The 26,474-nt window shown below is 37.1% G+C and overlaps 5 protein-coding genes across 12 annotated transcripts in view; 3 read left to right on the top strand and 2 right to left on the bottom strand.

The window, feature by feature from the left end:
* Positions 1 to 147, top strand: part of calcoco2 (calcium binding and coiled-coil domain 2) — a 10,626-nt gene extending 10,479 nt beyond the window's left edge. For all 6 annotated transcript variants that reach the window (XM_029456092.1, XM_029456091.1, XM_029456090.1 and 3 more), the window contains one exon: positions 1 to 147. This exon is cut by the window's left edge. The gene's annotated coding sequence lies outside the window, so the exon portion shown is untranslated.
* A 7-nt stretch (positions 148 to 154) lies between these two features.
* Positions 155 to 4,722, bottom strand: snf8 (SNF8 subunit of ESCRT-II). Its single transcript, XM_029456094.1, has 8 exons — positions 4,304 to 4,722; positions 4,154 to 4,204; positions 3,250 to 3,388; positions 3,032 to 3,136; positions 2,554 to 2,626; positions 2,287 to 2,428; positions 1,608 to 1,682; positions 155 to 587 (listed from the first exon to the last, which is right to left on the bottom strand). Exons 1-8 carry the CDS (start codon positions 4,355 to 4,357, stop codon positions 450 to 452), a joined length of 777 nt encoding a protein of 258 aa, XP_029311954.1. The 5' UTR covers positions 4,358 to 4,722; the 3' UTR covers positions 155 to 449.
* Positions 4,723 to 10,054: 5,332 nt separating this feature from the next.
* Positions 10,055 to 16,471, top strand: msl1b (MSL complex subunit 1b). 3 transcript variants are annotated; one of them, XM_029456010.1, is made up of 9 exons: positions 10,055 to 10,189; positions 10,716 to 11,421; positions 11,523 to 11,722; positions 12,374 to 12,693; positions 12,843 to 12,907; positions 13,016 to 13,083; positions 13,574 to 13,698; positions 13,798 to 13,870; positions 14,743 to 16,471. In XM_029456010.1, exons 2-9 carry the CDS (start codon positions 10,804 to 10,806, stop codon positions 14,831 to 14,833), a joined length of 1,560 nt encoding a protein of 519 aa, XP_029311870.1. In that variant the 5' UTR covers positions 10,055 to 10,189; positions 10,716 to 10,803; the 3' UTR covers positions 14,834 to 16,471. The 3 variants fall into 3 exon arrangements, with proteins under 3 accessions (XP_029311870.1, XP_029311868.1, XP_029311869.1); XM_029456008.1 differs by having other exon boundaries at positions 12,374 to 12,735; XM_029456009.1 differs by lacking the exon at positions 10,055 to 10,189 and adding an exon at positions 10,248 to 10,627 and having other exon boundaries at positions 12,374 to 12,735.
* A 1,181-nt stretch (positions 16,472 to 17,652) lies between these two features.
* Positions 17,653 to 21,785, bottom strand: chmp2a (charged multivesicular body protein 2A). Its single transcript, XM_029456011.1, has 6 exons — positions 21,647 to 21,785; positions 20,113 to 20,280; positions 19,817 to 19,996; positions 19,589 to 19,719; positions 18,729 to 18,790; positions 17,653 to 18,611 (listed from the first exon to the last, which is right to left on the bottom strand). Exons 2-6 carry the CDS (start codon positions 20,278 to 20,280, stop codon positions 18,490 to 18,492), a joined length of 663 nt encoding a protein of 220 aa, XP_029311871.1. The 5' UTR covers positions 21,647 to 21,785; the 3' UTR covers positions 17,653 to 18,489.
* An 841-nt stretch (positions 21,786 to 22,626) lies between these two features.
* Positions 22,627 to 26,040, top strand: mrm1 (mitochondrial rRNA methyltransferase 1 homolog (S. cerevisiae)). The gene is made up of 2 exons (XM_029455539.1): positions 22,627 to 23,117; positions 24,744 to 26,040. The coding sequence occupies exons 1-2, from the start codon at positions 22,885 to 22,887 to the stop codon at positions 25,741 to 25,743; spliced, it is 1,233 nt and encodes a 410-aa protein (XP_029311399.1). The 5' UTR covers positions 22,627 to 22,884; the 3' UTR covers positions 25,744 to 26,040.
* The last annotated feature ends 434 nt before the right edge of the window (positions 26,041 to 26,474 follow it).

Genomic DNA, 26,474 nt, shown 5'->3' with positions numbered 1-26,474 from the left:
CGTTGATTTCATTTTAAATGTGTTTGACAGAATGAGTTCTTGATATGAGGTTGAACAATGTGACAAGTGAATGTATGTAATTGATCAATTCAAATGAATAAAGTGCATTTAAATGGTCCAGCTGATAATAAAAATCAAGTGGTTGAATGCAGTCTGTTGAAAGTTATTCTTTATACAAGAAAAATGAAACAATTACACGTTCTGTACATTGATCCGTAACTGCCCATAAACCGTGACACCCGCAACACGACATTTAAGTTCATTTGCAGCGTAGTGTCTAATAATGTGAGTGCCCTCATTGCACAGAAGTTATTGAGAAAGTTTTCCCTCCTCGTGTCCAGAAAAAGATCTTCACCCAGCCAACTCCATCAAATGAGCCTCCCCACCAGGCACATCTTGTTTACCAACATGTCTCTGAAGCTGTCAACCAGCTGGCACGCCGTCATGTCTCAAGGCGTCATCTGATTGGCCTCCTCTGGCGTGACATCACGGGAGGTGATTTCAGAGAAGAGAGCGGGCAGCCAGTACTGTGCTTCTCCAGCTGCCTGAGAGTCCAACCAGGCCAGGCCTTCTTTCAGCAAGTGATCCTGATAATATGAAGAGTGGAAGTCAATAGTTAGTTAGTAATGTTTCACCAGTTCACCAACTTACACTGAGCAAAAAATATAAACGTAACAGTTTTGTTTTACCATTTTTAATGAGTTGAAATAAAAGTATTTTTCTATGCTCACAAAATGCTTATTTCTCCTGTTGTTCTCCTTTGACAAGATAATCCGTCCACCTGACAGGTTAAAGATAACTGCCTGTGAGTGGCCTTTTATTGTAAATATCCAAGATACACCTGTGTAATAATCATGCTGTTTAATCATCATCACCTGGTTTGTCTTGGCAAAGTAGAAGCGCCCACTAAAACAGATTGTAACAGATTTGTGCACAACATTTGAGGGAAATAAGTCTTTAGTGTGCATAAAGTCTTAGATTTCTATTTCCACTTGAGAAAAACAGGAGTGAAAATAGACTTTTGAAAAACTATTTAATACTTTGTCATCATATTGTCCAAAGTTAGAAAGTATGATGAAAAAGGTCAAAATGGCCTAGAATTATTTATTATATCTTATTTTATTAAGTACTTCCGAGCAGTATATAACGATAATTCTAGGGCTGCAAATAATGATTATCGATTCAGCTCTAAACGATTCCTGATATAACAAATTAAAGGGATGAAACCTGGACCAGGATCAGTGGCAGGAAATGGATCGATGGATTAACCAATTTAAAATAATGAATTCATTTAAGTTTTAAAACTGAAACTTGCCCATTATGAGACGATGACCTTCCTCACTTCTACAGTAGTACCAGTGTCACAACAATCACACTTTTAGTTGAACTTTATTGGTGTGTAACATCTCCCGACAGCCCACAATCTGATACAAAAACAATTCATAACTACCATTGAAGACTAATGCAGGCAAGAGAAAATATTTCATGTTTTTGTAAAACTTTTTCATACTCAATTCCATGTTTTTTTAAGACCTGCAGATTCCCTGCTTTAGAGCAGAAGGAGTCAAACTGTCATACAGTGACCTGAAAGGAGGATGTGCACTTACCAAGACGTGACAAGCCCGTTCCTTCTCCCATTTCAGACTTTCCTTGATCTCACTCACTGTGACGTAGCCCTTTTTCTACAAATGAACAAAACAAAAACAGACTTGATCTCTCCTTTTGAAACAAGAAGCCCTTTCCAGACAGAAATCTGAGCTGTAAGATTGAGTTTTTAATAATTGTGTGGAAAATATTGATATTGTTGGACCTAGTATATTGAAAGAGAAGTGCTCTAACATATTGCATAGAATGTACATGGAAAAACTTGTGTTAGAAAGATTAAAAATTAAATATTGATTATAAGTTTGATTTCTTTGGACTAGCAAATAAAAGTTGTTCCCATCTTTTTTTGTTTTTCTGTATATAACCAAGATGTTGTGGATTGATGGATCCCACTTTCAAGTGGACGAAAGTAATGAGTTGGAGAATAGCGACATCAAGTGGTAGACTTTAAGATTTGGCTTGCAGTTGAATTTCTTTATATCCCAGTGACTAAATCTTTAACTCTTATTCCCCACAATGCAACAGGAAAAACACATGGTTAGAAATTGATCTGACATGAGAAGAATCTTATCTCGTTTTTTCTTTGAGCACAAGAGACGATGATTAAATGACAAAGTTGTTACAGTTTGTGGTTATGAACAAAGTTGTGACACGTGCTATATACAAGGAGCTGTGTCGTACCTCGGACAGCTGCAGGACGACAGTGTGGTCCATGTTGAGCTCTGCTGGGACCGACTGGACCAAATAAGAACCACCAACAGGAATCATCCCAAAGCCGTTCCCCATCACCTTCAGTTTCTTTATGGCTCTCATCAAGTCATCTCTGTGAGGCATATATTGAAATTCATTAATCATATAACTTAGGGTCGACACGCAGGCATTAAATTATCTAAATAAGATGTCTTGAATTTTCTCTAATACATCAAATATTTAATAAGCGACACTTACTGGCTCACTTCCTGCGCGTATTTACCTCTTCCCTTCAGTACTCTCTGATGGAGTTCATCCAAAGTAATAAGCCCTGAAAGAAAATACACGTAAAAAATAAATCAATGTTTCGAGACATTCTTATCTAAATTATGTTCCTATTCGTAGATGTTTTTAAGTCTTTTTATTTAGTATGTATTTGAAAATGTTTCCTTATCTTTTTAATTTGCTTATTTGTATTACTGTTCCAATCGCAAAATAATTATATATCATCTGTTTTATATCTGTGAATATACATAAATATAATTGTATAATTATTAATGACACAACAACATACTGTGTATAACCTTCTTTGTATAATCTAATATTTGAAATCAACATTTAAAAGCCAGAAATATTATTAATTATGGTATCTACATCATGCAGGTGTTCGTGACTGGACTCATTGTATACAGTCAAACACAATGATTGCCACTTATTTTACAGACAAATTACAAACCTCCATTTCTGTGTTTCAGGGCCAGGCACACTTCAACAATCTGTACACCGAGCTCATAATAGAAGTCACCTACGCCGAGCATCTCAGACCAAAACCCTTTACCGGCTGTGGAAATAAATTAGGGAAAGGAGGTTAAAACATTATTTTCAACATGTGATTTAAACTAATTTCACACAGGCTCTTTCAATGTTACAGATTATATTACAAATGTTTCTCACAGGCAAGTGGGTCAACTCCAATGGTGGCACACATCTCCTGAAACTGAACCCTGAACTGTGGGTTCTTTCGGATTTCTTGTTTATGCTTGCTGGCAAACTCCTCCAGGTTGGATTTGAAGGTCTCCAACTGCTTCGACATCTAGAAGAAAAACAGAAACAGGTTAGTAGACGCAGAGCAGGTGAATATCAACAGACAAGAAACTGTAAACTAAATATAAAAAGATTTGTAACCGGAAGCAAAAAGATTTTGGTTGATTGTTTAAAGATGCACAACATGTATTTGTTTTTGATTTAGGAACATTCTCTTCATACAGACAAACAGGGGGATTCATTTTTTTACTAAACTAAAATGTCTAGTATTAAATTGTATATAAGTGCCAGCTGTTCCCATTACAGATTTACACAATTAGCATAAAGTACAAATATCCAATGGTACTCAAGAACTCAATGCTACATTGTAAAACATACCATGTTACAATTAAATGTACAGCAGTCAAAATCTTGTGTAAAAGTACAACAGTATTGACATCAAAATATACTCAAACGTAAAAGTACGCATTATGCAGGATTCAGAATAACATATACAGAATACCTGGATTATAATAAGGATGTTTTCATCATTTTAATGTTGCAGCTCATAAAGGTGGAGCTCATTTCAGCTACTTTATATACTGCATACTGAATCTAGACTAATACAGCATAATTGATTATTTAAATTATATTTACATTGATAATCTGAACCTGCAAAGTTACTCGTTAAAGTAGCATAAAATGGAAATACTCAACCAAAGAAGTACCTTAAGATTGTACTTAAGTACTTAGTTATTTACCACCACTGGAAATAAATATTTTCAGTGTTTTCTTTATCTAAATAAAATGACATTCTGTTGACACAACAACTCACTTGGACAATTTGGTCCTCTGCAAGAACAGTTCCTCTTTCTTTGTATCTGGCCTGAATAAAATAAAAAAACACAGGTGAGTCATGAAAGTGGTTTTCTAATTAAATTAGGTTAATGTGAAAACACAAAATGTTAAAGAACTGTAACTTTACCTCTGCGAGCTTCTTTTTGGCAATAGCTCCTGCACCAACTCCTCTGCGATGCATTCTGCTGATGTCTTTGAATGAAGAATCTAAACTAATGAGTGTTTATCGCAGAATAATGTCCGGTAAGATATGTTTAAAGTTTTAAGGTTGAAGTTAAAGTTTTTATAGTTAGCTTAGGTTATAACTGAAGCTAACGTTAGCTGCGAGAATATTTGTTGTTTTTGTGGATCAAAATTCTCCCCTAAATACGCACTTATTTCCTTACGTTATATTAGCAGTCCGTTATTAAACTAACCTCAAAAGGGTTGTAAGTACAATTATTGTGAAATGTAGGTTTATTAAATCAATATATAAAGCTACTTTAGTACAACTGTTTCCATTTTGATTACCAGGAAGTAAAGTACTTCCTCGTTGGTGACTACTGTTTATGTTGTAGCGCCCCCTGGTGTCCTGGCGATTACAGCAGGTCAGTACGGGAACTACAATAATAACAACAGAATACATCACTTAATAAACAAGGACACTCAAGACACAGGAAAATAAATAGGAAATTAAAAAATATACATAAAATGGCACAGAAATATTTATAATAATATTTTATTGAATTATTGTTTTCTAACTACTACTTTTTGAATGTTGTCGGAGGTCAAAGTGGAACTAATTCTTAACCTTTCATACACTGTTAGGTAGTTTAATCAACAACAAGAAATCATATTTCATAAACTTAATATATGAAAAGTAACTACACATTTCTAGCTGTTAAATAGGCTACTGTAAATGACACTTATGTTATAAATAAATGTGGTGGAGTAAAAGTATGAATCTGCATTAAGTACCTCGAAATTGTATTTGAGTAAAAGTAACTTTTCATCACTGATCAGTATTTCGGCCTTTATATGCTCCTACATGTTTCAGAGAAAGCAAAATACAATACAATTTATTTCAGTTCACTCTGCTGTGTGCTGATTTGTAATTAATGATTAAGTCAATTGCATTTTCACTACACACTATAAGACACTACTCATCATACAAGTTTAAAAAATATCAAAAGGAGACATCAGAAGAAGATTATTTTCCTCAGCATCTTTGCACCCTATTGAGCCTACAAGAAAAGTAAGTGAGACATAATATTCAATACAGCAAGACTGATCACTTTATATAATTTGATTAAAGGGAAAACTCACCTACATCTTTCTCTTGTGCTTCTACTGCAGACTGAGCTTCAGCAGGTCGTTGCACAGTCGTTCCTCTGGCTCTTCCTCTGCAGTGTCCGCAGGCCTGAGACAGAGCAGTGATAACTTACACACATCTGTGGTTCCTGCTTTGCCTTGGAATCTGTTGAAAATCATTCAGTAACTTACTTGCTTTTTTTCCCCCTTTGGTTGAGCAAAAAATCCACAAAGTTTTTCTGCACCATTGAATCCATGATTTTGCTGATTTCGCTGGCGATGGCCGACTCAGCGTATCTTCTGCTCACATGCTGCTCATCTTCACTGAGACTTGACAAAGACAAAAGTAGAAAATCATATGAGTAGAGCTCCGACTCGTGACTATTTCAATAATGATTAGTCTGTTGACTATTTTCTGGATTAATGGTTTGGGCGACATCTTCAATATTCAAAAGATCCAAGAACTTTATTGTCATAATGCCAGCACAACAAAATTGCAGTTGCATCAGCCAGCCTCAAATGGAACATTGTATTAAAAACTTCACACATATTTCTAAATATTAAATAAGCCACACATGAGACAAGAGAAAATAAATATCAGTGATGAAAAGTACAGAATCTGATCAAGTACAAAATACAAGCAATATGAAGTATAATATAATAACGATAAGTGACAATGTGCAAAGCATTATTCAGCAGTGTCCTGCTGCCCTGTAGACCACCATACAGCTACTGTCATGTTCAAAATGGATTTAAAACTGGATGTCATTTATGACGATGAATAAAAGACCTAAGACACAGTGGACTTGTTCGTGTTTGGGCCTGGTCTCTTTCAGGTTTTGTCATTCACTCTCAATCTCAGTTTGTCATAACAAATAAATTATTGAATATTGTGACAATACATTTCTAAAGATCAGATTCACACCAATTTGTAGTCTCATTTGTGTTTATTTTCCTCCTAAACCAAAAATGTGAAATATTTCTTTGAGCAAACCACATTCAAATAATCACTTTCCTGGGTTGAAAATACCAAAATTCATAAAACTGAATATATATGACTTGATTCAACAGCACCAGATATACAGTATATACTACTTTTCCTATTACATGGTTAAAAATGTCCCCTTACATGCACGTTATCAGTTTTTAAATCTCTTACGAATCTTTTTTCTTGTTGGCATTAGTCTTTAGTTGTTTTACTGTTTGCTTTCGTCTTATCAGCATGTCAGTATCTTTGAATTGCGTTAACCTGCATAAAAGGTGATGTTCAAATACACTTTGATTGTGTGATGATCATTCATTATATTATCACTAACAACCTTGTCTTGCAAAACAAATGCTTTGTTGCTGTTTAAAATAGTTTCACCCTTCAGTGTATGGAGGGAAAACATAATTGAGAGTAAGTGAGACTAACCCCGTCTCTTCAGGTTGAGGGTTTGCCTCTGCATGCAACGCTCCGAGCAGCCAGACGATCAAAAGTTCATACTTCATGATGACCCTGAAGCAAAAAGACAGAAATGTTTTCATTTAATGAGAGATGATCAGGAATAATGTCCTAAAACAGTAGTATTAAAGCAGATGGGAAGAGTAAAAATGATGTAGGAGTAAACATAAAATGCAGCTTAAATCAAGTATGTGAACAACTACATTCAATTAATTTTAAAATACATTTACTTACCTTTAATGATTAATATCTTCAAAACAGGCAATAAGAAATACATATAAACTTGCGACCCTTGTGGGTTGCCCTCAGAAAATGGGCTTTTATACAGTTTTCCCAGAGGAAATATGTGTCATAGCAGGAAACTGAGCTAGAAAAACATTTTAGTTCCAGTACATTAAAGCATTAATGAAACACATACACAGGTGACTACTGATAAGCAGTGCTGTAATAAATGTGGAGAGTGAATTGATTTTTATGTTCCTGAAGAGTTGGAACTGGAAACGATTCATGGACCATTACACTAATGAACTTTAGCAGCATATGAAAAAACGAATGGTTTGTTGATAATACATGAAGATAAAGATGTAGAGTGTTCAGTATCAGCAGGTTTGATTGAAGCTTATCTTAAGGAGAGAAATTTTCGACCAAAAACTTGATTTCCTCCAAAGAAATAACACAGATTTCCGGTGACTTTTATGTAATGCGACAGCTTGGTAGTCATCCTTTTATAGTAATACTGAAATTTAATTTCACTTACCAATAGCCTGCCTGTAAAACTTTAATTGTATTAACTTATTACTGGTGTTTTTACTTTCCTGTGTTATGACAAAACACTCGTTGTTTTTGAGCTTTTTAACTGCATCCACATTATCATCCAGTAATGAGCAGTGCTGTAAGTGGTATTCTGATCTTTTACTTGAGAAAAAGCAACACTGGCACAAAGTTTAAATACTCAAGTAAAAGTCCTGCATTCAAACTTTACTTAAGTCAAAGTACATAAGTATTAGCATTAAAATATAGTTAAAAGTAAAAAATACTCATTTATAAACCAAATCTCAAGGACAAATCTCTAAATCTCTAAAACAAATCTCAAGGACTGCCTTCTTTCATCTACGTAACATTGCAAAAATAAGACACATCCTGTCTCAAAATGATGCAGAAAAACTAGTCCATGCATTTGTTACTTCAAGGCTGGATTACTGCAACTCATTGTTATCAGGTTGTCCCAAAAAGTTGCTTAAGACTCTTCAGTTGATCCAAAATGCAGCGGCACGTGTATTGACAAGAACAAGGAAACAGGATCATATTACTTCTGTATTAGCTGCTCTGCACTGGCTCCCGGTAAAATACAGAATAGAATTCTAAATCCTTCTCCTGATTTACAAATCAATTAATGGTCAGGCTCCAGCATATCTTAAAGATCTCATAGTACCTTATAAACCAACTAGAGCATTACGCTCCCAGACTGCAGGGTTACTTGTAGTTCCTAGAGTCTCTAAGAGTACAATGGGAGCCAGAGCCTTCAGCTATCAAGCTCCTCTCCAGTGGAACCAGCTTCCAGTTTGTGTTCGGGAGGCAGACACACTCTCCACATTTAAGAGTAGGCTGAAGACTTTCCTTTTTGATAAAGCTTATAGTTAGGGCTGGCTCAGGTTTGCCTTGGATCAGCCCCTAGTTATGCTGCTATAGGCTTAGACTGCCTAGGGACACCTCCATGCTCTCTTCCTTCTCTTCCTCTCTCCTCCCCTCCCTCTCTTCTTCTCCCTCTCAATCTGTATGCATTATGTAAATGTATGTTACTAACTCACCATCCGGGGTATCATCCCCGGAGTGTCTGTCTCTCATGTGGCAGGTTGCCACTGATAAAGTTTACGTCAGGATCATGAATTGTGGCTGCGCCTGCTGCCCTGGTCCTGCTGGACAACAGGAAGCCTTTTTGACATTTTCCTGGATTCATCCAAACTTTCTCTTTTTCAACACAACATAATTTTCTGTCAAATGTTGTATTTGTACTATGTTATTTATCCTGTACACACGACATCTATTGCACGTCTGTCCGTCCTGGGAGAGGGATCCCATTTCCATTTTTCCCCCTTTAATTATGGGGTTTCTTTTAGGAAGTTTTTCCTTGTGCGATGCGAGGATCTAAGGACAGAGGGTGTCGTAACCTGTACAGTCTGTAAAGCACACTGAGACAAATGTATAATTTGTGATATTGGGCTATATAAATAAATTTGATTTGTAGAATGGCTAATTTTAGAATAATAAAGGCTATATTATTATATATTATAGAATTATAATTATTGATGCATTAAAGTGCACTTTAATGAAAAAGCTTTTAAAGATGGAGCTCATTTTAAATACTTTATATACTGCTGGGTTTTATATTTTTTTATAAATAATCTAACTATGCAAAGTAGTTAGTAACTAAAGCTGTCAAAATAGGTGTCACTTATTATTAAATCAGACACATAATTTATAATTCACCATTATAATTACATTACAAGTCATTTAGCAGATGCTCTTATCCAGAGCGACATACAGAGAAGTAACGGCAGGGAGTTCACCAGGAGCAGCTCGGGGTTCAGGGCCTTGCTCGGGGTTTACTGTTTTTAATTGTTTCTTTTGTAAAATGTTGTATTCTATGTATTCTATTTTTTTCAATTTGTTATTAAGTACAGCCCTTGAGTAAATGTACTTTCTTTTGACAAAAGATAATATACTAAATATTAGGTTAACAATAGGAGCAGATACATAACTATACAAACTGTATATAAGTGATACTAATACGGTACATATGCATGACATTAGAATATTTAAAGAGAATTACATTAAATTAAGAAACAAAAAACACTACATATATACACAGTTATAAACATATTCAGTCAGAGGTTTCAGGGAAAAAACATTTTATGAATTCTCCAAAAGCTAATTACTTTTTTGTTGTTTAATAATCTGAGTGAATTATACAACAAAAGGTGAAAACTTGTATACGAAATATCGAAATATCAATGTCTGTAAACTTAGTGATAAAACAATTAGCAGGGCTGAGTAAATGTAATTGTTTTATTCTACCAAAGTGCATGACATAGTATATAACCATAGGGTAAAACGTGTACTGTGTGTACTGTGTCTCCCCCTGCTGCCTGGCGCTCTACTCATCAAAACACAAGAAATGGCCGTCCAACAAATTACGCATGCGCAGTGGTCGGCGCTTTAAAACAAGTCTTGAGGAGGGAACATGAAGGCAGTTGCAGGTGGACTTAAATAACAGTCGTGGTAAGCTCTAAACACTATAAATACATGTTAGTAAAAACATGTTCCATTGTCATTGTTTCATAAGGTGGTCGTTATACCAGCTTCGCTCGGGACGCGCTTTTTGTTGGTTAAACTAGCCGGCTAATGTTAGCCAGATAGCTCGCTAGCTGTTATTGTTTTTCGTGATTTCACCAGAACCAAAATGGAGGCGCAGGCTGTTGCCAGTGTCCTACACAGCCACTCCCGAGTCCTTGTGTGAATCCCTCATACTGAAACCCTGACGCGAGTTTAAATCATCCTAACGTTACTAGTTTGTGTCTGAATGAGCGCATGTGTACTTGTACTGCAGTGCTAATGTAGCTTAGCTTCAATTCAAACCGATTGTAGGAAAAGGATGCCCGGGATCAGGCAGGTCTTGCTGCTTTAGTTTTCTTCGGGTTGTCCAAGTATGACTAGTTAGTACGTATATTGTACTCCTACTTCAGAGCTTCCAGTTAAACAGACAACAATGACACGGCAAATGTCTTTATTCTTTTTTGTTTTGTAGGACAGCAGCTGCTAACTTCTAATGGGAGGTAGCTGTGGTTGACATGCACCGCCGAGGCGCTGCAGGATGAACAGTCGTCTTGTTCGCCATGACTCTGAGGTCCACACTGTTTCCAAATACAGGATTCAAGCAGGACACTGACAACATCGACTTTGACAAAGCGCATTTCGGGGCCGCCACCGTGAGACCCTTGAGCCTCAAGAGGGAGTCAGGCTGCGACTTTGTTATAGATGTTCAAAACGCACACAGGGGCGAGATCCCGAGCAAATCCAATGACTTAAACCAGAATTACATGACAAGCAAAGTTTCCCTTGCGGCCTCAGAAGTTGTTCAAGGAGACAATATAACTGTGGGGATATTGTCCCCTGTCAGACAAATGGGGGGTGAGGGAACCCCAGTGAAAGGTAAACCCCTCTCTGCTGACAATATGGATAACCCTCAGATGGCTCTAAACAACAACCCTAAGGATTTAGGTGTGGATGACAGTGTGAAGGGGATGGTCCCTGGAATCCTTGGCACTGCATCCATTGAACTCTCCTCTGAGGGCAAGTGGAGGAACATCAGGAAGACCCCTGCCAATCCCCACACACAGGCCAACTGCCTCCGGCAGATTCTCCTCCTTCAACTGGACCTCATTGAACAACAGCAACAACAGCTGCAGTCCAAGGACAGGGAGATAGATGAGCTTAAAGCAGAAAAGGACACGGTATGTAAAAGTATTTTATTTGCAGATATTGATGCTACATAATGTGTTCATTTTTAAAGCATTTAAAGTGATTTTTTTTTGTGTGTCTTCTTCTTTTGCAGCTGCTTGCACGTATTGAGCGCATGGAGCGTCGCCTGCAGCTCACAAAGAAGGACCCTCCGCGTGACAAACGCCTTTTCCAGCCCCTGGAGCCATGGACCCCTGACAAAGAGGACACTTGGGATCTTGATGTAGACGAGAGCACACAGCCCAACTCATCCAATCCTCTTCCCTTTAGTCGGGGTGGCAAAGGTCAAAAGAGGTAAATAAATAGCCCACAGTAGGATATAGGATTTTATCACTGATCACGATTTAAAAAAAAAAAAAAAAAAGAAAGAAAGTTGATCGTGGTGAATTTTCATTATCAGGATTATTGTAAAAAAATATCCTCACATGAATGACTTGGAAAAAGTTGTCTAGCTTGAGAAGTGAAAAATGGAGCCTGATTTAAAAAATACAAGAATTATCATGTAAGGAAGAACAGACTCGCAAGATGTTGTAATTTATTTCTTTATCCTTTATTTATGCAGGGGAACCTTATGATTTATGATAACCTTATTTAAGATTGTTTGATAGTTTTGTTTTTCTCTACAAAGGAATACAAATATTTGCTTTGTAACATAATGTAAGATGAAGTGATTCCAGTATGTTTTAGTGTCATGACATTTTCGTATCATCCCATGCCTAGCAGATGGAACTGGGCTTCTGTTATGTGCCTTGTTGTATTAAATCAAACCACAGTAATGAAATTCATGCGGAAAAGGAGAAATTACAGTCTACCACAATTCCTAAAATGTTGTAATCTAACTTGCTCTGTTTAAAATGTGTCTGAAAGAATCCCAAGATGTAGAATTTATGACTTAAATTTCTTGTCATATTGTAGTAACTCTCATTTTTTACTTTGGACACACAGGAAATCTTACTTTGGAGATGCAAAAGTTCAGAAATCACGGCTCAAAAGCGGCAAGCTGAGCCCCCAGAAGTCTGAGATTCAGCCAGGCTCTCCCAATCAAAGAGAGCTGCGCAGCAAGGAAACCCCAGAGAAGACAATTCCCATGAGGTTAGGGGCTGAAAGGGACCTCATGCTCCCGTGCAAAGAGGAGCCCGGGCTGAGCTGTCAGATCGAAGACCTGCCCTTCATGTCTACTACAGAGATGTACCTCTGCTGCTGGAACCAACCTCCTCTGTCTCCTCTTCGTGAGACTTCCCCTAAAAAGGAAGAAGAGGTGGCCAGTGAGTGGACTCCTCATGTAGTACATGATATGCTGATTGTTTGTAAGCGTAACCTATATCTCATCTTTAATCACTATATCCATCAATCAAAAAGAAATAAAAACTCAGTATCTCTGAATAACTTCCTTTCACTTCTTTCTTCCTCCTAGTTCCATCCTGGAGAGAAAATCAAATAGAGCCTTTGGAAGAGGACCCCTCCTTTATCCCTCCTGAGGTGAGACGCATCTTAAATGCTAATAATTCTACCTCTGGGGTTGGAAAAGTTATCTCGCATTAAATCCAAACGCAATAAACTCATCTGCGACTTTGTCTTCCCATCAAGCCGCTGGATGACAGTGTGTTTTTGAAACGCCACTCGAAGCTCGAGTTAGATGAGAAGAGGAGAAAAAGGTACCAAACACTGACATAAGTTATTAGAATCATGTAGGGTTTCATGTACAAGGAATTTCTTTGGTGTATTGGTGCATAAACTACACAAAGTAGAAGAAAATTACAATCTAGTTTAGACTTTTTCTACCATGTACGTTTTACCAATGCTGTTTGTTACGGCATTCATCGTGATCCCTCTGAGAATTGGGAATGGTCAAATGTTTTGGCCTTGCCTGAAATGTTAACTACTGTATATACTGCACAAGGTCCAACTTTGTATAACAACTAATCCAATAAAATAAGTATAAAGAATTGGCATCACACCTAAACATACATGTTTACATAGAGGAGGGATGAGATTTAGTGAATATTGAATTTGTGGAATAAGAAAGTTCCCAGCCTTCTGTAAAGTCAATAGACTACAAATAGGAGTTTCTTCAAGCAATGAGGAAACACTTCTCCGTCATTCTTTCCTCTTTCGGCCATTTTTATTGTTCTTCTGTGTTTTCAGGTGGGACATCCAGCGAATCAGAGAGCAGCGTGTGTTTCAGCGTTTGCAGCAGCGAATGAACAGGAAGAAAGTCGTCGCGGAGACTGAGCCGGAGCTCTCGTCCTTCTATCCCGAAACTGAAGATGGTACATCTGCGTAACTTATTGCAATTTAACAACTTAAGTGGGATTTTTCTTTTTTTATGGATTCAAGAGATTTTAACTTGACTCTTTATTTCTTGCCAGTTGAAACTATAGTGATCACTCCCTTCTTGCCTGTGGTTGCATTTGGCCGGCCACTGCCCAAACTCTCACAACAGTAAGTTTGTGTTTGTCTTTAATTCTGCTTTATGACATTTTACTCGGGCTGTACTGAATATTTGGAAGCTTCATTCATAACACAGACATTCAAAGCTTCATTCTGAAACCTATATAAGCTTTGAATGTAAAAAATAAAAGACATTCAGTACAGCCCTACATTTAATTGTGTTGCACTGTGTGATTATTTCAGGCTGGCATCTTCTAATTACTTCAGTGATTCTGCACTGCAGGAAATCCTAAAGTACGTTGTCTAAAATGGTTAAAAAGTGATATAAAATGAATCAGTGAAAGACTGAGGAAAGGGAAGAAGCCAGTGGGGGAAAGCAAATCTATTTTTTTTTTTTTTTTTTTACTGATTATGGTAATTTTCAGCATTTTATTGAGCCTCAACTGTGAGATAACAAAAAGGGTTATTACTGCTTACAGGATAAGAGATGGCTTAAAAGTAAAACCTACATGAAGTTCAAAGGCTTCAGTGCTCCTTGTCATAGATTCTCAGTCTGTTGAACTCTCCTGGAGGGATGAACGAACCAAAACATACAATCAACGTTAATATGAACAGCTGGTGAAATAAACAAAGTGAAAATACAATATATATAAATATACATAAAGGAAGTCTGTAAACTTGCATTTATTGTAACAACTGGATTTTTGCCAATATCCAATTTTTTTCCAACTCATCTTGACCGCTTGCCGATATACGCACATATTCTTTCAGCGCGTCACCTACGCACACACGTCATCTTATCAGCCTGTTATATCGGAGGAGCCTTTTTATTTCTGTCCGATGGTATTTACTCTTAAAAAGCTGTATAAACCCTGTCCACAGAACATTAAATCTCTATACTAAAATGTTTATTCTTCCCCCAGACACTTCGAGCTGCCTTGGCTGGATGACCGAAGCCGATGTCGCATCGAGGTGCCCAAAAAACACACTCCTCACCGGACCTGTCGGAAGTGAAACCCTGTTGTTTCTGTGTTCACAGCGGAGAGATGCGGCTCCATGCCCAGATTAGAAAGTGCTTTATTTGTCTTGCCTGGAGGGGGAAAAGCAAAGTCACCAGTCGCTTTGTATAACTGCTGTTGCTTTCAGTCTGAAGTCTCAAAGTGTCACCACTAACCAGCTGATCTCCTGCAGGATGGTATACAAGGATGGGAGATAGCTGCGTCACTGGGTGTCCTTGATATTTCTGGTCTCATTTACACTTCTGAAAGGGAGATAAAATGCCTGATGCCACAAGATAACCCTGTGTTAGCAGTTATGGAAGATTACAGTTTGTATTCTTTAAAAAAAAAAAATTATTATGAACAGTTATGTGCATGTTCTGTAACATGTTTAAAATACATTTTGTAGCAGCTGTGCCATCCGCAATTGATTTTATCATATAAAAGTGGAGTAGTAGCACTTTTTATGCAGTCAGCTGAAAGGATAAAATGGACTCAAATCTTGAGCGCGTTCATGCGGGGTAAACAAAAACATTTCGCCATTTTGACTGAAAAGTGGAGCTTGTGCTGTACGTCATGAGTTACAATATTTTGTTCTGGGTAGCCCTACCACCCTCATTCTCCCTTTGTAAGTGGAAAAAGAAAGTCAAAATATGACTATCGTGCTGTGTATTGCCTATATCGTTATTCGCACACAACTTCAAATAAGATTTAATCAACGTATAGTGTGATATCGGGAGGTTTGAGCCACACTCTGCATGGTTTCATATTTTAAAAAGAATTGCAGTTCTAGCCAATCCAATGTAAGGAAAAAATCAACAAAAAGCAACCAAATGATTGTTCTGTGTTCCGGGTTTGCTTTATGAAAACAGCACGGCTAATCTGACAGGCGGTTAACTGGCGTGAAACCCAGTGTTCTGTTTTGTTTAGTTTTTTTCCGTTATGCGAGTTGCATGGACTCTATTTAGCTGTTTCAATAAAACACGGTAGCATGGCTTCACCCCTCGTGTGGAGAATTATCTCTGCTAAAACTACAAGATATTGTTCTTGAAAGCATGACTTTTGGCTGCTCGGTTCATTGAGAGCTGCTCATCTTTAACGCAATCTGATAACAAAGTACAGATTTGATCTTTCGTGTTTCCAATCTTAACAATACGCTTACATCCAGTAAATATTAGGCAAGTTGTGTGTATACATTTGGACTCTTAAGGATGCAGTTCTCTGACATTCAAGGGAACCATTTTAGACGATAGATAAGCTTTCTAGCTGTAGTTCTAGCGATGTTCACCAGTATGCTGTTTAACATGCTGCCCTCTCTGAGTTCATCTTAGTCACAATCGCAGTGTTTGATTTCTGCCCGTGTTTTCTTCCTCGCTGCGTTTGCTCGACCTCTTTTTACATATAATGCTTTCTGCAGCGTCAACACGTCAAACTGCCAGGCGTATGCGTAGGCACATTTTGGAAATAAAAAGTTGATTTTAAATTTTCTGTACATAGCTTCCAGAAACAAATGTACATAAAACATGGCTGTTATTTTTTTATTATTTAATGTTGGACGTGTTGAGTACATTCAATATTGTTCTATGATTGTATGTTGACAAATTGACAGTTTTGAAAGTTAAATTCTTTTGGAATAAAATTAACATGTCTATGATTTTTGGATTTTAGTTCGATTGAATGGGAAAAAAATTTCTTTTGAGGCAGATATATCGATATATGAGATCTATTGGCCTATTGTTTTTTTGTTTTTTATATATAAACAAACATTTTTGATAAAGATCCTTTTAAATTTAGTTATTCAACAATTGTGACCCAGATACATAATGAGCAATTTACAGATGAAAAATAAACATCAGCGCTCTGTTTTACAAACTGTGATGGAAAAACACTACACTTCCCATAATGCAACTCAAAAGACTCTTTCATTAGACACTCCTTAACATGCTGATAATGTTTTTTTATTTTAAGCAAAGTCTGTGTTACCGGTTAAAATACTTCTAGTCTTGTTTAATCCAGTTTAACAGAATCTCTAAAATCCAGTCCTTTGTCTCCCAATAACATAAAAATTGTAATCATGCATTCATCACATCCCTTGTAATATAACTTACTCTAAAAGATAGATAGGTAGATACTTTATTGATCCCGAGTGAAATTTAGGAACACAACCTTTCCAGACTTTAGTTAATTCACAATGCTGATGCCAGACTCACTAACAAGTTTACTTAGAACACCAATTTTAGCTTTATACACTGGCTGCCTTTGCATTTTAGAGTTGATTTTAAAATTTAATTATCACTTTTTAGGCCATAAATGATGTTTAATCCCATATGAGCCTAAAATCCTCTAGTGGGTCGCTTGTAGAGATTCCAAGATTACGATGGAAAACCGAGATCGACTGGGCCTTAGCTTCGGGGCCACATCGCTCTGGAATGATGCCGCATCTGTCCTGAATTAATGAATTCCTTGCTTGCTGTGTCTAATAATCAATTCTATTGTTTTAATATCTTATCAAATTCCTTATTCGAGTTTGATATTTATATTCTTTTTATAAAGCTTATTTAATTGGATTTTGTTTTTATGTTGCTGTTGTGAAGCACTTTAAAATGTATGTCAAAGGTGCTATACAAAATGTATTATTAAAAAATCTCCAAGGCTAAACCGAGATAATGCCGATGACATCACTATGACATAATCAGGGTTATTTCATCAGGGTCGACAAAACTCCTCCAGAGCCACAGAAGACATTACACGACTGTTTTCCTTCGCTGAAGTCGAGCTTTCCATCACAAATAAACTGAACTTTATGTGAAACATTTCTTCAAATCAACCTGTTAGTTCAATCTGGAAAAAATGTTTATTGAATAAAGAAAAGCAAAAACAGGACAGTTTCCCAAAAAACAAACAACACTGACTCCTAACTTTTTGGTGAAAATCCTGCTGATCTCAAAAAACACCACTGAGATACCTTTACCAGGCAGTACACAGGAGTCAGCTGGACATACCTTTCTTTCATCCTTTGTACATTTGTGTAAAATAATCCGTCCAATTAGTGAATTTAGACAGAAAAGACACTTTTTGTACACCATCATCAGCTGGACCCTGACGACTGACAACTCCCACAAATAAACATAATCAAAAAGCTCACATCTGTAACTGTATATTTTATATGATGATGATGATGATGATGATGATGATGATGATGATGATGATGATGATACAAAGAACTTCAAACCAGCCTGATGTACAAAAAGTGCTGACATATAAAATATCTACTTCTGTCCTGTTAGCAACTTTCATTTGGGTTCTTTTAAACATAACTAATGTTAATTTAAATCGTCATCATGAAAAGAAAAAAAACATGCCTTGAGTTAGTATTTACACGGTCTGCAAGATATATTTTCCCTTTCAGAGAATTTGTGTAATTTGGCAATAAATGAGACAAGACCTATGAAGGATAATGACCCTTGTAGGTTTTTCTATTTTTGATAAAATACATAATATACGTTAAAATGAAAACACCTCAGAACAGAAAGCCACACAGCTTTTATAACACAGCTGAAACAGCACATGTCATACCAGTTATACCTTCAAAAGAATCTAAACACAGAGATTCGAGTAGGTTTGTATCTGTATTAACAACCCCGCCACAGTGTCTGACACTTGACTGCGTGTTCAATCTTTCCGGAGTTTATTCAGCCGCTCCTCCAGATCGGCGTCTGCGTCAGCCAGGGCTGCTTGGGGCTCGACCTTCTTTCCTCCGGCCACCGACAAGCTTCCTCCGGTGCTCGGAAGATCTGAAATGAACACAAAGGGGATCCAGTGATTTAATAAATGTCAAATACCAGACAAAAGACAAAAATAAGCACTTTTAGAATTGACATAATTGTGCTCAAAGTGTTGGATTTTCTTACTTGACAGTTCATCGGACATATTGAGACCCAGCTCATCAAGCACTTGGGACACGATGGCGTCACTGTACACAAACACAAATGTATCAGAGTGAATGCAAAACATAAATTGGGTTAGTTATATCAGATTGTGGAGGGTGAATCAAGAAGTCATAAAATCGGGGGACTTGCCGGGGATTTAAATAAAAATGGTAAAAATGGAAGCTGCAGAGGTCAAGCTCCTAACCGAGTAGTTGTCCTCACGACAGAACTTTATGATCTGAGAGTAACATCTTTGAAATCACTTCTCAAAACTTGTCTTTTTGCCTTCTATTTTTTAATTACTTGTGGATATTTTACTTTCCATTTTCACTTGTATTGTTGTAATTGTCTGGTATTATATCATTGCAGTCCTGAAATGTTTTTTATGCTTGTTTCAACCTTAAAGCACTGTGTAACATTGTTTTCTTAATTACTCCTGGGTAAACACCCTCAGTTACTCTCTCACTAATCTAATGAATACCTTTTTAGATTTTTAAGAGTGGCGGCATTTAAGAAGATAACCCAAAACTGGATGAAACCAACTAAGAACTGGTACAGAGAGGAACAATGCAGGTACAAGATAAAAGTGGTGAACATTCAGCCAAATCCACCTTTGTTCCCATTTCATTTATTTATTTATTGTATGTGTAATGTATCATATGCGTTTTGTTTTGAAGGAATGCATGAGGTGGTAAGAGACACAGATGTTGACATTTTTGTTCATTGCTTTGGAAAGTACTTATTGTAATGAATAATAATTGTAAGGAATAGTTATTTGCTTTCTTCATACATAAATAATGGAATAAAAGGTTTGCAACTAAATAAAAATAAAAGTCCCTCACCTCTCCTCCTCATCATCCTCATCCCCCATGGCATCGTCGATAGCGTCATTCATCATCTCCTCCTTCATGTCCATCATTTCACTCTGTTTTTCAAACTCCATCATGATCTTCTGAATCTGAGGCAGTTTCAGCTGCAGAGGTGGAATAAACATGAGATCGTCAATTTCAGGAAGTTTACAATTGTTTACTTCAATCTAATACTGTGTCTCTGTGCCTCCTCTGACAGACCTGTCTGTTCATGGTGGCCATGGCTTTGGTGACGCCTTTCATAGCCTGCGCCATGCTGTTGTTGGACTTGAGCGTCTGGATCTTTAGACTGACGGCCTGAATGTTGGCTTTCATCATGATGAACTTCTTGACGTAGCGCCTTGTGCGGACCAAATCCTTGGCCATGATCTTGACGGCGTCCTACAAAGATTAAAATAACACACATCACTAGGGCTGTAGTGTTGCTTTAGAATTTGAATGTCAACACTGCGAATGAAGCTTCAAACACAATTAGGATTACAAATGATTCGTCTCACCATTTGTCCCTGTTTGGCCATTTTCTTAATGTCAGCGATGATCTTCTTCTCCTGTTGCTCCAGCTTCTGTCGCTCTCGGTCCAGTTCTCTCATGGCTTTGTTGAGCGCCCTCTGATTCTGCCTCAGCATCTCCTCCGGAGTCTTCCTCTTCCCAAACAGGAAGTCCATCTGTTTGAAAATAGCAGAACGTCAATACAGTCAAGCTGAATATGTTACAGGTAAAAACTAAATTTAGGGAAAGAATTCCACTCCTGTGCTTTTCTTTATTAAATGTAAAAAATGTAAACCTGAGATCCCATTTTGGAAAGATTACTAGCACTAAAACAATTAGCCCATTAATTGATTAGTCAGTTGACCGAACAGTTTTGATGACGACTTAATTGTTTAATTTATCAAGCAAAAAGGTCAAAAATTCTCTGATTCCAGCTTCTCTTCTTTTCTCTGTTCCCTGTTATTGGAAATTCAATATCTTTAGGTTTTTGGACTGTTGGGCAAACAAAACAAGATGATCCTCGGAGGAAAGTAAATAAGCACATTTGCTCAAGTACTGTATTAGGTACAAATTTGAGATTATTGTGCTTTACTTGAGTATTGTCTTCCCATTTCACTTTATACTTCTACTCCACTACATCTCAGAGGAAAATATTGTACCGTTTACTCCACTGCATTAGTCTGACAGCTTTAGTTACTTTACAAATTAAGATTTGTACCAACAAAACATATGAAAATGTAAAAGTACATCTGAAATGAGTATCTTATTAATCTACAGAAAGTTAATTGGCTTTTAAATAATTTTCTATGCTTACATTTTTTCCATGGTTGCAGTTTCTCAAATTTGAAGATTTGCTGTTTTCCCTTTAGATAATTGTTAGAATTGTGATTTATGTATAATGTTTGGGCTTTGAGTAATTGTGACAGCATTTCTCATTATTTTCACTATTTTATTTTTTAGAAAAGTATTCAGTATTAATGCACGTAGAATAACATAGCATTGTACAAACAAAATATTTTGGCCATGTTTGATAATCATTTTACAGCCTGGCTCTTCCAGAGGTTTTCTTTTATAACATTAGCTTTAATTATTTACAATTGAACATGGGAAGCTTTCACCTTGCAAAAATAATAAAAATAATAAAAGAGCAAGCTGTTGGATGCAATAAATTACATTTTATCCTCAGTCTTGAGTTCTATAAAGTCATCTAAAGTGTCTTATGGATTTTATTTACTCAGTCCAATTGGTCCAAATTTGTACTTTTACAAACCATACAATCAATTAATTCATGGGAGAATATTCAGCAGAATAATCCATAATGAAAATAATCATTGGTTAATAGTCCAAATGTCCATCCGATGACCTGCTTGTTTCCTGGAAAATATTACTCAGCAGTTAGAAATGTGACTAGAAGCCTGAAGTCTCCGTTTAGCCGTGTTTTAGCTCTCAAATCTGTCTCAACATCTTCCAAAAACGGCCAACCCTAACACCACAGACTAAACACAGCCTTATGAAATCCAACCCCGGCAGAATTACTCTCACCGTGTCGTCAAATGCCGGTTATCCGGAAGGTTAAACGGTGTTTAAGGCGTCTTCTCCGACTTCAACTCGACACAAATTGGAATGATTATTTGTTTTCTTTCCTACACTTCCGTGTTGCGATAGTTTCCGGGAAATGACGTACTCCCGTACGCTTAAACATGATACAAATTGACGTTGGATTTTTGCCGGCAGGTGTCAAGGTCACGCACAAGAGGAAGAACCACGACCTTTCAAAATAAAATCCTTCAATGTACTGTACACTTTAATTTCTATATACTGCAGCGTCTGTTGTTGGTTTGGGGTTGGGATTCTATCATTTTTTCAAATCATTAAAAATAACAAAATAGAATAATTCAGGGACATTTTCTTTATTAATGGCAGTGGTGGAAAAATACTCAGATCATTTAATTAGTATTAGTAGTTATACCACCATGTAAAAATACTCCATGACAAGTAAAAGTCCTGCATTCAAAATTACACTTAAGTAAACAGAAGTGTCTGTTTTATGAGTAAAATATATATTATCAAAAGGTAAACGCCCATTTTTTGGTTTTTATTTTATAACATATAGTCTATTATAATATTCTATATATATTTTAAAATTGTTTAGTAATACTTTTTGTTATAAAGTTGAGTATGTTATCGGCACTCTCATCAAGATTCAAGGTTAATTTATTGTCATCGTACAAAAGGTTGCACAACGAAATGCAGTTGTAGTCCTTTCATGCTACACAAGAAAAACAAACAAATCAAAAACAGTTGCACATGTGGTGCTTTTTTATTTGAATGTGCACCAGGAGGATTTAACAGATTTTAAAAAAGACTGGTGAATTATCTGGGCAGATATAATGGCAGGCATCTTATCATAACAATTTCAGACAAATATTTTGTACCTGATGTGATATGTTGCTTGGTTGACTAAATATTTATTTTAAGCATGTCCCACAAATGGCAAACGTTTGTGGTTAGGCTTTTATTTTATAGGTGAAAGCGTTCGACATCCGGTCATAATCTTGCTCGCTGTACGTAGCTGGATTGCACATGTGCGTATTTTATGTTAAAGCCACAAACATCGGCTATTGAAGAAAACAGTAGGTGTTAATGGTTCAACAAAGGAGAAACTTGAGGATAGTTACTCGGTAAATCTGCGGACAAACCATTTAAGGATTAATGGACGTTTCTCTGGAGCAGCTACCCTTCTTCTGAGTGCATCTGGACATATTTCTAACTATTTTAATATGTGGGTATTCAGCATTGCACATCAGCACACGATGCTACTTGTTTGGGCTAAAAGATTGCACAAACCTACATTAATCTCAAGAGTGAGCTTTTACCATGTCTCAGCTGCCCTGCTGCGACCAGAGGACAGCAGCAGCAACCAAGTGGTAAAGAGACGACGCAGAGTTTCAGTAAATGCCTCTGGTGTCCAACTCAAGCCTGATGCATCTGATGGATGGCAGAAACACAAAAGGTCAGTTCATATAGAATATCATTTATTTAATAGTAAATAAATATGTGACTGTGAAATAAATAAATGTAGGCCTAAACATAAATGAGTCAATATAGTACCATGAATACATAGGTTTATATTTAAAACGGGACATTTTTCAAAGGACTACAATAATTTATTCCAGATACATTTTATTTCATAATTCCATAGTTATTTAGTTAACCACGCCCCATTCATTTGAATCTAATAAAAAGAGCTAGGAAATAAATGTGGCATTAGGAAATAAAAGTCCCTGAAAAAGATTAATATGAAATTATGAAAAAAGAGTCCCTAAAATAAATAAAAGTAGACCTTTTGAAAAAAGTCATTTAAAAAAATAAATAACCGTTTGATTTATATTGACTTATTTATATATTTACATTTATTTATAATTGTATCGCTTCACTTATTTATTTAAGAGTAAAGCGTGGAAAAACGAGATCTTTGATGTATTGGTGTATAACATAAACATAGTAAGATAAATTAAATTATAATAATACTTTTATAATAAAATAAAAACAAGTATTGCAAAAATCAAGAAACTTGAATATAGAATAAAATGAAAATAATAGAAATATGAAAAAAGACTATAAAATATGTAAAAAAAACTTAAATGTATAAAAATGTAGGACCATTGTTTGCTTGTTTGCATTCACTTCACAGCATGTATTGAATATATATTTTTTCTGATATAGAAAAAGTTACATGATGGAGGCTGTTATGTGTCTCATGGTGTCTCAAAATGAAAATAATGCAAACCATGATGAAGATATGTTTCTTTCTGCACCTTTATTGTAAAGGGTATCCTTTTTAATGTCAATGTATTGTTACAGCAAAAGTTGTCAAATGTTGTTCTATCCAACCTCATTTGTAAACAGAGAATTTCAAGTGGAAACAGCATACACATTTAAATACATTAGAGTAAATTAACAGAATTAAAAAAAAATCTGAATAGTGAAGTAAAATAGGTTACTCTAACTTTGAATGAGAAAAAAAAGTTAAATCAAGCCTAACCATAAGCAATTAAGGAGATGGTTTGCATGTTTTTAAGTGGGGTTGTCGCAGCTACTTATCCTTAGTCAGTGTATTATCTACAGTAGGCGACGGTCGGCACCCGCAGTTTAGAGAAACAGACCAGAATACCGCCATAAAAGCTAAGTGATGTACTGCTGTGGACTTGAGGCGGCAGCAAAACACATTTTAGCCACCAAAAAGAAAAGTCCAGCAAAAAATCTATATCAGTTTAAGTGTACGCTGTATTCAGAATATTTTCACAGCTCGCAGTAAGACAGCCCTTTCCGACAGGGCACTGCAGTCGTTCTCTATGCTCTCTTCAAAGCCATCAGACTCCATTGACAAAAAACAGTCATTTTTCATTGCAGGATACAAGAGTTGCTGGTGGCTAAAATAAGTTTTGCTGCTGCCCCCGTCCATAGCAGTACATTGTTAGCTTCCATGTGGTAACTCCTGTCAGCTTCTCCAAATGGTGACTATGGATAAATACCTCAATCCAACCCCTTTCAAACAATCCACACTACCCCTTTAACTTGGGTAGTATTGAAGTTTGCCTTGACATTTTGAGTCTTCTCACTCTTTTCTTTTTTACAGAGCAGTGACACAGAAGCCAATTCAGAGGAGTTGGGTTGACAGCAGAATGTCATCTGAACTCAAGAGGCTGAGTTTGGAGGATTTCCCTGCAGATACAAAGGAATGGCTGGTGGGAGAGAAGAAGAATAGTCTGGTGGGACAGAAGAAGAATAGTCTGGTGGGACAGAAGAAGAATAGTCTGGTGGGACAGAAGACGAGGTCAACACCAGACTCCAAAGCAGAAAAGTATGAGGTTGTTTTTGGCATCGCTCCCTGTGTCTTGGCTCTCACTCAGGGTAGAAGGAATGCCCGTAAACTGTTTGTAAAAGATGGCGAGGCCTCTCACAGGGCGTCTGTGTTAAATGTGTGCGAGGAGGCTCATCAGCGAGGAGTACAAATCCAGCGGGTCAGTAAAAACGATCTGGACAAGATGTCTTCTGGGAGAGTACATCAAGGAGTGTGTCTGCAAGCAAGTCCTCTGGGCTATCTCACCGAAGACAGAGACTCTGCACCCAAGAGGGAAGACACTCCTCTCTGGCTCGTCCTGGAGAGAATTCAAGACCCAATGAATCTCGGCGCCATCCTGCGCTCGGCTTATTTCCTCGGCGTGGACAGAGTCGTCAGCAGTCTTCACGACAGCTGCCCGTTGTCTCCAGTGGTCAGCAAAGCCAGCTCAGGCGTCATGGAGGTGATTGGCGTGTACGGATATGAAAACCTCGAAGACATGCTGAAGATGAAGGTGGCGCAGGGCTGGCAGGTGGTCGGCACAGTAGGGGCTGAAGCGGAGGAGTCCCAGATTCCTGTCACCCAGTGTGCAGACTTTCAGATAACTAAACCCACATTGTTGTTGATGGGGGGTGAGGGGGAGGGATTGTCCCAGCAGTTGCTCTCCCTGTGCCAAACCCTTCTCACCATCCCCGCCGGCAGAAAGATGTTCCCCGGTATTGAGTCTCTCAACGTCTCCGTAGCTTCAGGCATTCTGCTGTACTCTCTACTGTCCTCCAGGAGGTCCACCAGATGACAACCACCTTAAATGTCTGCCTGTACTGTTTACAAGATCTAAGGGAGCAAAGATCTTGACATGTATGGACAACATATTTACATGTTGATGTATTTAAAATTGAACATTTCACTGCAATCTTCAGCAATGCCTTTATTGGGCAAGGATTACGTTCTATATTTTCTTCTGTCTACAAATTCCAACACTGAATGTATCTACTTACAAGTACTGTTTGTGTATTAAAGCTTGATATATCTTCTCCCTCTGTGCCATAGAGCTTCATTGTTTTCCAAAAACTATTAAAAACACATCAATGAGCCAAACTGTTGCACTGGCTGACATGTTCCTTCATTACCATGAACACACACTGTAGTTTATTTTCACTCAATCCTCACACACACCGTCCTGCTGTTACAAATAATCACTAGAGCGGCAAATGTAGTTGAATCCGTCGCAAAAAATAGTCACAAATGCACTATTTCCTCCTGTTTGAGTAACGTTTGCTAACCACTACAGTAACCTGCGGTTTTAAGAAATGTACTCCGCTCAATCTTTTTTTCAATCAATTATATGTTTGTGAACAGTATTTAAAGATTTAAGTCTTTGGTCGGGTAGGGAAGTCTGGAAGTATTGTTAGACTAAACTTTGGTCTTCTACTGTGATTTGTTGACTGTAAGAACACAGAATAACACCAGACTTATCCTTTAAAATGTTGCACTGTTGCCCACTTGAAATAGCCAATATTAATTATG

Source organism: Cottoperca gobio, chromosome 19 (genome assembly GCF_900634415.1).
Source record: "Cottoperca gobio chromosome 19, fCotGob3.1, whole genome shotgun sequence".
NCBI lineage: Eukaryota > Metazoa > Chordata > Actinopteri > Perciformes > Bovichtidae > Cottoperca > Cottoperca gobio.
Note: the sequence above shows the minus strand (reverse complement) of the source record. Positions and strands in the feature narration are given on the sequence as shown.